Source organism: Megalops cyprinoides, chromosome 7 (assembly GCF_013368585.1).
Source record: "Megalops cyprinoides isolate fMegCyp1 chromosome 7, fMegCyp1.pri, whole genome shotgun sequence".
Lineage (NCBI taxonomy): Eukaryota > Metazoa > Chordata > Actinopteri > Elopiformes > Megalopidae > Megalops > Megalops cyprinoides.
This window is the reverse complement of record NC_050589.1, coordinates 22,541,674-22,554,468: the sequence shown is the minus strand read 5'-3', so window position 1 is coordinate 22,554,468 and position 12,795 is coordinate 22,541,674. Positions and strand designations below refer to the sequence as shown.

The window sequence follows — 12,795 nt, the reverse complement described above, 5'->3', positions numbered from 1 at the left end:
ATCTCATTAAAGACATTTCTTTCTCTTCTAACTTTGGTACTGTGCCTAAAACGTAATCATTGCGTGTGGGCATGTCTCATGGCCAGCTGTTGAGAGCAGCAGACAGATCCTTCAGAAGTTTCCGAACAGTAGCAGGAGTAGTATGACATCGTGTAACCTTCCGCTCCCGAGTCTTGGCTTAGTTGTTGTTTTCACAACTGCATCAAAACATGCTCAAAAAGCATAATCCCACGTGTCACCATGAATAAAAGTTTTTAAAAAAGAAGTTCGTCTTTGCTGGAAATCCCCAAAGGGGCCCCTTCTGGAAAGCTGACAAAGCAAAAGGGTGGACTGAAATTGCTGCAGCCTTTCAGTACAGAAAGAAGAGTTCCCCCTAACAGCTCTTCCGAAAACAATAACGCAGCTCCTCCGGGTATAGAAACAGAATGACTACAAAGACTCCACTCTTTTAAGGTAACTGTCAAATATACTGTCAAAGAGCCAGGCTTCAATATTGGAAAGGATCCCATGGGAGTCTTTGTTCAGATTCCATATATTTCTTTTTACTGTGGTTCTAAAAACATCATGTTCATCCACCTTGCTGTTCTGGAACAGAACCTCGAACCGATTGAGAACATTTATACTTCAGGGAATGAGCAAGCACAAGGGGCTCTCCTGTGAGAGATAAATCAGTTTTATTTCATTATTTCATTTGTCAGTGAACAGCCTGCTGTCAAGGTGTCTGAAGCCAGCTTTCCAGACACCACACCTGACAACCCGTAATTAACTCCTTCATCACACGGGAAGATTAATTGAAACATCATGCTAATGATAACAGTGAGGTTTTGAAGAGCAATTATTTGTTTGTTCTCAAGGTAATGGTGTGATATGTGGCGCATGCTGTGATGCAAACCTCCCACAGTCCAAAGCTGTCTGGCAAATCCTGCCCTGAAGTCTTCTCTAAATGAGATAAATTATCCTCGGCTTGAAACAAGGGGGGATTTTTCTAGCGCATATTATACACAAGTGGTTAAGCCTCCTTTTTAGAAGCTTTGACTATTCTACTTGATTTCTACCACTGATAACTACAGCATTGCTATTTGTTGTACTAATGTTTGGCTCCAAACAAAACGCCTATGTAATTCCGTCATTTCATACAATGACTTTAACTTTGTACCCGTGTAAAAAAGCATTAGGAATCACATGTCAATCTGAGTACGCCAAAGGCACAGCTTATGCGTGATTGTGCAAACAGAGTATGAAAGCTGTGCGTGTGCTGTGTTAAGCATGAAAAAAAAATTGTGCAGTCGAAGGCACATTTGTACATACAAGTACCACAGCGTGTTACACATTGTGACAAAGAGCACCAACACTAACCTGATCAGGAGAAGGACGATGGTTGGCATGGGGGGGCCCACGGGCAGGGCCACGGTGGTGTGCATGAGGGGGCTGCGGGGGATGCTGGGGGTGTGGCGGGTGCTGTGCGTGGGGGTGGGGGTGTGGTGGATGTTGGGGGTGCGGATGTTGGAGATGCTGGGGATGTTGGGGGTGGGGATGGTGAGGATGATGAAGGTGATGGGGAGGATGATGGTCGTCGTCATAATTGTCTGCAATCAGCTTCATACGGCTTTGAGTCTGTGGGAGGAAAACAAAATGGGTCATTGATTCATTATTTTCATTAATGAAGACCCACATAAGTGCAGTGTATTATTATTACAATGGTATCAAGGCATCAAGAAATGTTGATGGTGAAAAATGCTGAACAAATATAGGATTCATCAACGATGACAAGCAATACCTTGAATGAATTACAGCATTTGATTAATACAGATAATTCTCAGATGTCATCCATAATCAAAATGATCTGTCAACAAGAAACCAAGCTTTAAATGGAATTTGATTATTCCTGTGGGTACAAAACCGTTACATTCATTTCAAAATGTAAGGAAGTGCATCGTTACTGTAGAGATTAATGACAGCAATTTGCTCAATAATTGATTAAAATTACATACAAATATTCTCTTTATAAAGTGAACATTCAACAAAGCCTTCTACATGAAGGCATGATTTGAAAGGCAGAAAATGGAGAGTTCAACTTTCATTTTGAAATGTCAAACAATACGCATTATTTAATTCATTATTTTCCTTTCACATAAGCATACAATGCACAGACTACTGCTCTAAGCTTTACTTCTACCATTTGTCAAACTCATGTATGCATAAATTTAATAGCTGTCCAAAAATGAACAGAATATTGAGCTTCAGACTTTTCACTACATTGTAAAGGAAGAGACCCTGAGTCTTTCTGCAGCAATGCAAGGAAGGTCCACAGGAGTTGCACTGTGTGTTCATTTCAATGATTGAACAAGGATGTGGAGGTCTGAGATGGACCTTTCAGGTGCAAGATGGACCTGGCCAGGCAGGCAGCTCTACACCCTCAGATCAGGCCTGTGGAACTTCCACTCCATCCTTTCCCTGTAGTCACTTTTGTTAAGCAACTATGTCGAAAAATGACCTAATTTACTGAGTGCTCGTATTGGTGGGTGACTAAATCTGGTCGAGCTTGACTGATGTTTGGTGGTGTGAAGTGACTTTGATGAGAATTTGATGGCAGGACACTTGCACAACCTAGCCTGCTCCCTTCCACTCCACAGTCCCACCCTGGCCACTCCCCTCCAAGCCCTACCTAGTTCCATACCCAGCCACTACACACCCCTTAGGTGTCTCCCCAGGACCACCCCCTAGCAACCCCCTTCCTGGCCATGCTCTCTACAGCTTGTCCACAGCCAAAGAATTCACACTGGCATACGTGAAGTGTCTGTTTAAGGCAAACGGAGCAGGGAATACTGGAGAGGGTGGAGTGAGAGGCGTGGCTCAGACCTCTCCATCTGTGGCAGAGTCATGGGCCCCGGCACCATTAGCAGCTCAGCGCATTTCCAGATTCCAGGCAGACATGGTTTTATTTGGCCTGGGGAGCCGGGGAGGGGCCGACCCGCCGTTTAATTAAATGCAGTCGCCTCCTCTAAGATGTCAACCGAAGCCAATGGTCTACGCCCCGCCGAACCAGAGTTTGTTTCCGCTGCATATTGAGACAGGCATTTCACTCCAGTCGTCCAGCTCTACGGTGTCGAAACAAAACTACACCAGGCACTGTCTGCATTACTGATACAGGCAACATTTCTGACCAAAAAAAAGAGAAAAATAAAGGGGTCACGCCACGCTGAGCGAGGGAGCAGTAAAAGATGAACTTTCCGATGTTGTTCATTAAAGCTGGGTTTTATTTGTGACTCTGTGTAGTGCTGGAGAGACTGAGTAATACTGCGTTTGACCGAGAGCTCGGGGATCTGGTTCCGCAGCTGCGCCTTATTAAAGTGCAGGCTCCTCTCTCCAACATGCTTGTGTGGCACAAGTGTCTGCTCCTTTCAGGAAGTGCTGAGGCACCGAGGAGCGGAGGGTAGCGCTCTCCACGCAGGGGTGTGGACCCACGGCATCCGGAGACACACAACCTCACACTCATCATCTGCAGAGTGAGACGTGGGCCACACGCGAACCGGCGCAGGATCTGGACGAGCGTGGAGAGGGCTGTGTTTTTACTCCACGTACCGCTGGCCGTCTGAGAGGAGTGTAAACCGAGACGGTGCGCGAACAGGCAGTGACGGTCAGTGCTGAAATCTCCCTGGCCCATCAGACTAATGGCATTCCAATATAAACTGCAATACTTCGGCTCCCCCCTCCCTCCACTCCCTGACTTGATAATGAATATCTTGAAATAAGGAATGACTTCGCTTCCCTATCCCAAATGAAAACGCCCTCTGTTTCAGAACAAAATCGAGCACAACAGTCTAAAGATGCCTCAGAGATAAAAGTGACTTCACATGGGGAATCCAGATACATTTCATGAACTTGCCGTGCACCATATCCCCACACGACATTCTGTGATGAACAGATCATTCATATCGTTATTAAACCTAATATTTCACAAAGCGCCGCAGCAGTGTAATATGAAATGATGCCGTAACTGCGTCTGAGGATAGATCCTTCACTTTCCGAAAGGTCCCCGCTGCGGCCCAACAAGTCGCACTGCTCGCTAATGGTGAAAGCAACCTAAACCACATGAGCAGTGGCCAAAGAAATCTAGCGAAAACCACAGTCTGCTATTTCATAAAACACATGAGAGATGGAGAGGGAGAAGGAGAGCAAACGACACACTGCCATAGTAACACAATTCCAAAAGCATTTCCCTCCCACTGCCAGGCCTGTGGTAGTGGGCTGAGGCACACAGCATGGGAAGCAGTGTTTAGATAAGGAGGAATGAGGACCTCACAAATGTGTCAGCAGCACTATATTACTATGGACTGTGGGCTGCTGGATCAGTGCCTAATGATGCCCAAATTAGGACCTCTAGAGGTACAGGAAAGATTGTCATGGGGATGTGTGTGTGTGTGTGTGTGTTGGGGGGAGGGTAGGAGTAAGTGCTCAGACGTTTGTCTAGGATGATGCCTGCTCTGTACTGTGAACAGATAAATGACCACTGCAGTTAACTGACCGTGTGGTTGTGCTCCCCAAGAGCATATGTCACAACTGCTCACACATACAAGCGTGGAGAGAAGAGGGGCCAATCAAAACAATGTTTTCTATCATGTGAGTGAGGGAGTAAGAGAGTATGGCAGTATGTGATCCGGAGTGTGTTTGCATGCATGTGTGTAATATAATGTGTTTTTTGCCCTGTGTTTCACAGGTTCTATGGAAATATTTCAACAGCAATCTCTCTCTTTCCCTCTTAGTATTCCATCCTTGCTGGGTATAGCACCACACAATTTTTCTTGATTTAACATGGTGCAAAACAAAATACCCTTGTTGGTGTTGGTGTAGGTCTCCGTGCGATAACACGGCAAGTGTTAACACATGAGTGTGTGGGCATGTATGCCTGTGTGTGTACAAGTGTGCACATGTCTGTGTGGATGTGCTCGTAGGTGTGCCGGGGTGAGGGCACTGGGATACAAAGCAAAACAAAGGATTATGGGAGAAAAGTATTAAACGGCTGTCAGACGGGCGGGCCAGCAGAGCGTGATCCGGTAACTCAGTGAGCTGTGACTGGCAGCGCTGCTGGAACACCCCGCGTGATTCTGGGCCAATTTTCATCAAGGTATCAAAACACCACCTAAACCTGAGGAGCACCAGGAGTGATGGATCACACTGTGACTGCAGGTCCATCTGACGCTTTCACATTCCTAATGCCACGGCTGAAAGATAGTGGGAATGAAGCACACAAACCACCAGACTCCCCCCCCCCCCCCCCCCCCCCCCCCAGGCCTGTTCAGTGCATTCAAACCATAGAAGGGAAAGTAGTCCAAACTAATTCCCTTATTACTTGATACTTTGGGCTTCCACATGTGCCTCGACCATCCTCCACGATGGTAGGTGGAAGCAGAATGATGTATGGCACTGAATGAGGGATGACACTGAAAGTGTCTCTTTTGATGAGGTGTTGGGGATTATATGTGACATGGGCTGAGGGGGGGGAGGGACCCTCAAAAACCCAAAAACGGATGATGTCATGCATCCACAAAGGGGTCACGAGATATAAATAAACCCCTCTCTCCCTTTTGGGGCTGTGCATACAGGGACTTGGGTGGTGCTGTAGGCCTGCTCTGCTCCGCATGGCAGAGAGAGGGATCAGCACATGTTCACCAGGCGCCCAGAATACACCCCCGCCCCCCACGCTCTTAACCCCCTTTCTAATTAACCCCTTCTGTAGGAAGGCAGCACTCAGCAGAAACCCACTGTGTCCACACTGTGCCATCCCAGAACCACACAAAGAAAAAAGTGCTTATTCAAGGGATCCTCAGGTTGCTCTCTGCACAGTGTTGTGTGCACTTTAAATCGCACCACTACCTTTCAACACGACAAACTGAAACAAAGGTGACAGCGTTTGGTTAACCGTGCCGAGCACACATCCAGCAGATGGGCATTACAACACTCACTGGTGAATTTATTGACTTGGTATTGCCAACAATACACTTTTCCGGAGAAGTCTTTATTTAATAAAAATGAGATCAACTCTTGGCACCCTTAAAATGGTCCCATGCCCTAGGGAACAAGGCTTATACATGAACCGCCACCCGCTCCACCATCACAAATGCTTCACAAATGGACCGAGATACAAAGGCAGTGGATTCTCCCTTCCCGATCTGGACAACTGCATTTCTTCATTATGGTATTTGTTCCCTGATGTGGGACTCAAACTATCTCTATATCTTTTCACAGACACACCAGTAAACAAACAGGTGATATCCAACAAAATATGCAGAACCAAAAACAAAACTTATCTTTCAGTTATACCGTGTAGTGTTAGTAGATGTGCAATGAAGAATGGTATTATTCGTTCAATATTTTGCTGTTGTTACAAAAACAAGGAGCACAAGAAAACATTGTGAACGGCAGGGCATTTGTGTCTCACATAGTCAATGATTCCATTATTGTAGCTTTATTAATACAATGCTGTTTTCAACTGCATTTTTATACGCTGTCTATTACAACCATATCTTTAAATGATTACAGGTAACTTGACATGCAGCATTCCTCAAGTTAGTTTTGTGTTTTCTCCACAAAACACTTTTTTGTATTGCTTACAATGATCTTACATGGAATGATCTTACATAAGTGTTAATACACGACTGCCTCAGAAAGTTGTTTTTAAATTATTATTTTTTCTTATTTATTTACCTAGGTGACCTTGTGTAAAGATTTCCATTGGTAGCCTAAGTGCAATTTTTGGACAGTGTCTGCACTGCAGCCTCCTCAGCTTTCACATGTAGACATAAGCAATACAACAGAAATTAAAATTTAAACTCCTTATGTAACAATAGATTTCACAGCAGGAGCAATTGGGTCTGTTAGCATTCTAGTTGTTCCCCTACAGATCCTGATAATTCTGTGCATTCCTTGGCTGAACAATCAACTGAAAATGGAATGCTTTCAATCAGTGACCTCTACAAGTGGGTCACTACCACTTACAGGGCCAAATGGAGTTATCGAAGCAACAGAAATATACTTTGTTATATAGCTTCTGCTTTCTATAGTCTACAATAGTAAAGTGTTAGAAACTTCATTGCAGACTTCACTCACTATGAGTGGCGCAGTGGTGTTAGAATATAATCACAGTTAATTTGAGTACCAATCATGGTTTAATTGTGTTGTATGTAATTCTTTTCATTGTGCCTGCATTTGAGACACAGGTGTCTTTTGCAGTGAAGAAATCAGAAGGGCATCTGCGTTTGTAGATTAGTAAAGATTGCCAAGGCAGCATAAATTTTCACTTAGTGTGCCAGCGTTAGCGGGTGGCACATCTGTGACCAAACTGAATCTAGATTTTACAAATTAATACATCTGGAAATGTTAAAGCAATCTGTTGTATATAAGACATACCAAGAAGCCTTTGAAATGGTTGTTATTTAAAACAATGGCCAAGAACAATTTAATGTTAGAATCATTCGCGGAACATTTTATGAAAGACTGGTAAGTTTATGGGAGAGCAAAGCTCTGCTTTTTTCATGAGCTATCAACACAAGCATCCTCCCACATTTTTAAGAGCAGCAACATGAGTGTATCTCCCCAGAGCAGAGCTCAGTTGTTGAGGTGGTTGGTACATGGTACCTTGTATGTTACTATAGGGCACTCGAATGACTCCATTTCTCTAGACATATTTGGTTTCAAAAAGAATTCAGTGGATGGGGAAAATGTGTCCCCATGTGAGTTTCTTTTCCATCATCTCAGGACTTCAAAGAGTAAACGCCTATAACCATCTATCATAACGGGAAACACTAAGTATTTCCATTCATGAACTGACTTATGAAGGCTCGTTTTTCAGATAACAAAGAAAGAAACTGACTGCAAAAAAACGAATGTAACAGTTAAGCCTCCTAGAAATGTGTCAGTTGCTCTTAAAAGCCAGAATTATAAGATGTGCAACACAACTCCTGGACAAGGCACTTCCTCAATAGTTTCCTCATTCATCAATACTACCCTGCACTGTCGAATGTGAGACGGGGCACCAGCTCATCTGGTTCGAAGCCGCTACGCTGCAGTGCTCTCCTGTGCTCATTGCCTAAAGATGGGCTTGCTGGGGTACAGGCCCAGTAGAGACAGCCACGGGGGGTGAAGGACCCCTCAATGATCACATTTCAAAAGGAGGGCCCACAGGTCAAAAAAAGGCCTGCTGCATATAGTCACATTGTTCCGCATGCACATGCTCACAGACGGGCACCCCCCCCTACTCACACACTCACATGAATATCATATTAACACACACCCACAGACAAATAACATATACAAATATACATATGTGTGTGTGTATATGTGTATATATACATATACACACACACATACACCCACAGAGGCGTACAGCATTCACCCACAAACAATACACACACACACACACACACACACACACACACACTCACGCACACACACACATGCATACTCACAGACATACACGTTCACATTACAAATGTCACACTTATTTGTTGAGTGAACAATGCAAAACAGATTTAATGATGTAAGTATTGCCGTCATGAGTGACGGTATCTTTTCTGTCTGCTTCAGAGAGACAGGCAGTTTGATTTAGGCAAAAAATCTTTTTTAAATTATACAGAACACCATCAAAGCAGGATTTCAAGACATGCGGCTCATCCATCCGGCTGACTCATGAGCATGAGCTGACCTCCACGTCATCATGACGGCCAACACCACCACTCACCGGACATTCATCACTTCCAACACGCAGTCTTTGATACAGTGTGAAGTGTACAGGTCTAAACTCGCTCTTCACAGTCCACTCCCACCCCCCCAGTTTGACGAGGGCTTCACAGCTCTTCTCATCATAGAATGGCATATTTTCAAAGGACCATCAGCTGCAGGCTTTTCCTTCTGTTAATATTACACTGAAGAGACACAGCCCAAATACACACAAATACAGAAAATCCAAAAAATGAGAGACTAAGTGGACCTACAGGATGTCCATTACAGCCCTCTTGGCCTCTGTCAGTTTTCAAACAGATGTTCACAAGTACCCTCATAGTAAGTGTTCTGTACACAGATGTGACGATGGGTTTACAGTTGGCATTCATTCTGGTACAAGTAAGTGGAAAAAGGACTTTGAAGCATATTTCTTTCACCATGTCCTATGATCGGAGATGATCAGCGCACACCATCATGTACCCAACTCTTAACATAAAATATTGCTCCAAAGGGACAAAGTCGTAAAAAAAAATACTAGGGCTCTTCACAGTGTATATCTTGTCCATTCTGCCGTGCTAAGCAAACAAAAAGCTGAGAGCTCATTCAGGCCATCACTGAGAAATACACACTGAAACCTCACTACCATGAGCCTGGGTCTGAACCACTGTCTGTCTGCCCACCGGCCACTACTACCACAGCTGCCAAAGACATACAGAACAAAAAAAAAAAAACAGTAGTCTCCACATGGCTTCTAAAGCCTCTTGCCCTACATCTATCCCTCCAATCCCTTTAGTGGGAATTTATATCCAAAGGCCCTTTTGGAAAACCCAGCAAATTGTGTGCGCTTCATATCCGCCACAAGTTCACAATGGATTTTGGTGGGATCAAGGTAACTGAAAGAAAAAACAACTTGATTGACTGATAATGGCCCTTATGGATTAGTGACAGCATGTAGTCATAAAACTGCAATACTGCCAAGGCCTCTCTGAAAATATTTTAGCAAGGTGGTGGAAAAGGAGCCTTGCTTTGATCAGCCATCTGGAGGTGGTTATGTCTTAAACGTTTCATTAACACTGCTTAAGAAGCCAAGGCCCCTCTGCTCTTTTCATGTTTCATTACAATTTCAGATGCAACAAATGCAATCCAATGAGAGGACACTACTATAGAACTGAGTCTTGTGTCTTATCGCTCAGGCCCGGGATCATCTTTCTCTTTGTCTATGGCCATAAAACGACGTCACAGGGGACCACAAGCTTGGATATTTACTCACAGGAAACTGTGACACATAAACGTAAAAGAAATGCATGCATTAAAGATAATGGGCCTTCCCTGAATTCCACCGCATTCTAAACCCCACAAAAATGTTTGTGTTTACGAGGAAATGAGCAAACACTGGGTCGCAGCAAAGCGGCAGCTGTTGATTTTATGGCGCAATTTCCAAGAACAGGCTGCGAAGCTGCACTGGATCCACCGTGACTCAGCCAGGCCCTCCCCAGGTGTCCTGCGCCGTCCTCATTAGTGGATCCACTTGATGTGGTTGGCGCTGTTACTAAAAGACCCTCAAGAATTACTAAATCATGTGCAGACTCCCTTCCAAGCAGTCTACTGTAATGCCAAGAGTACCATGACTACAGACATTTCTTGGAGACGGATAGTTTCTACCTCAGCCTCCAAAAGCTGATCAATGATCAGTGTTTGGGGTGGAATCTACCTGCATCATTTAAAACTGAAAAATAATGTAGTTTCCCTACAACCTGCTAGCTTCACCTTTGTTAAATGAAATACTAGATATTGTTGATAATAATGACTCACGGCCTAATGTTTCTTTCTTTGCAGGTTTCTAAACATTGGCATTACAGTAGTTGTAATTGAGTTAAAGCTCAGAATTGTAAAATAAAGTAGCGCAGAACATGTGAAATTTAATCACAGAGTAGGGCTGGGAAATTTAGCCGTTGCGATATATCGAATAGCTATTTTTAGAACAATAACAGCTATCCCCGGTGTTATGTGGCGTTATGTTTATTCCCGTATTTTTTTCCCATTTAGTCATACCTCCAGTTTCCCCAGGCCATGTGAAATGCTTCCGGGGGAAAAGACGCCACTTGTATCTATTCAATGTTGATATCACAGCAACAGCACTATGCTGCTTCCATGTAGGATAGAAACACATGACTACAAAGATAAAGAGTGAAAACATATGCTATGTGTTTTTCAATGCTAATAGGCAAGTTAACCAACATGTAGATACAAGTGATATTTTTCTGCCCCGGAAGCATTTCACTGAACTTTGAAGGTGTGCTCCCGCATCAGGTATGACTATAGGGAAAAACATACAGGAAGAAACCTAAAAAATACATAACAATCTTCTCTACAATGATTGGTCCCAGTTGTCCTCTATCTCCAAAGTCAGTTTCATGTTGACCACCTGTTTTTCCATGTATCTGTAGTCATTTGAAGTTTTTGTTAAAACTGCACTCACACAGTTGTGCTCTGTACAGTTTAGCCTGTTATATACGATCTACTAAACCTGTAGCTGTATGTTGTAGAATATGGTGGAGTTGGTTGGGTCCTTGGACACAGCTCATACCTGCTGTTTGAGCTGGTGCATCAACCTGTCCTTCTCCCTCTTCAGCGCCATCACCTCCTCTTGGGTCTTCTTCTTCTTGGATGCAGACAGCTCCAGTAAGGCGATGTTGGCATCTTTTTCGCTGATGGCAGCCAGGAGGGCTTGTTGCCTGGGTAGGGAGAAAGTGACGTGGGGATAACACATTAACATTGCTACCCTGTGGCAAAACAGCACATGGATGTACTAGAACAAGGCAACAGTGTAGAACTCAAAAACGCAGGTGTGACATTTCAGACATGTAAACCCAACACCTGCTGAGATATTCTGGCCTACAATACCTGCATTGTGCCATTCATGTATTTCATCTACCATAAAAGAAGAAATACTGCAAATAATTTAAGGGAATCCTGGATTGGTTGGTCAACAGCATTAGGACATCTGGAAGGAAACTGGCTCATAGGTCTGGAAATCCATCCTTGAGTAACAGCCAGGCTGATTAGCCTTACTAATTGGGAAAAAAGCCAGAGCTATGCATGAGACCTGGTCAGCTGGAGCTTCGAACGTGGGGAGCGGATGCAATGGGCTCGTGTGAACTGTATGGTTTACTAGTCAAGTAACCGCAACCCACAACCCCCTGCTTTCTTCTTTCATCAGCCTCAGAATGTTTGTTCTGACATAAGAAAGAAACGTGGAAAAGGTTGTGCTCTCCTTGTCACTGTGGTTAAACACTTGGGAAGTCTCAATGAGAGGAGATGACTGTTCCCTACAATATGACCTCCGGGGACAAGAATCAGCCTTCGGGCAGGATATCGTAACTCACAGCCTACGTCACAAAAAACTTACCCACTGGGTACAGGACCTTTTTAGTATGCTGTCATGGATTGTGAAACTGTTTTGCATTGTAAAAAATGCAGAAGACACCACTGTAACATTTATTTAATGAGAAAATGTATATTCCCAGAAAAAAAGCTGTTGTGTGCCACATTTGCAATGGATAATGAAACAAACCGGATGCGTGGTATATGTTAAAGGTTCCTCAATTTTAATGAGTAGCTGCACAAGCATAATTGAACACTAAAGTGTAGAGGAAGTAGTAGAAACCCAAGATTCCCAATATGGGCATCCAATCATTTCCGGTCTTACTGGCTCAATAAACTCTTGCCTGACCACAGCAATGCAAGATAACTCTCCTGGCAAGAAATGTTACGCCAAACAAATTAGCTCCTCATTATTAGGCAATCAAAGTGAGAAATCCTCAGATCAAAGCCACTATATAAATGCGAGACACTCTCATGCTTAAAATAGGGCCCATTTTTTGAGAGCATGACACTTGAGGTTGCTCTTAAATCTCACATTTAAATCAGCGGCTATAATTCTTTTTTCATGTGGGTGTTTTACTTGGATGTGAAATACTTTCACACAAAAAAAAAAGCTTTCTGGCTTGCGGGATTTGCCAAAAGCAAACATTTGGCGAGTGGGCTGGCCATGTTCAGTGCACCCAGATTAATGCA

General features: G+C 43.8%; 1 protein-coding gene across 1 annotated transcript in view; it reads right to left on the bottom strand.

Moving 5' to 3' along the window:
• LOC118780237 (ERC protein 2) overlaps positions 1-12,795 on the bottom strand; it is a 259,125-nt gene that overhangs the window by 55,448 nt on the left and 190,882 nt on the right. Inside the window, exons 17-19 of the mRNA XM_036532645.1 lie at positions 11,306-11,453; positions 1,536-1,614; positions 1,357-1,415 (exon numbers count right to left, since the gene is read on the bottom strand). Coding sequence (XP_036388538.1) covers positions 1,357-1,415; positions 1,536-1,614; positions 11,306-11,453 — 286 coding nt within the window. The remainder of the gene's footprint in view (positions 1-1,356; positions 1,416-1,535; positions 1,615-11,305; positions 11,454-12,795) is intronic.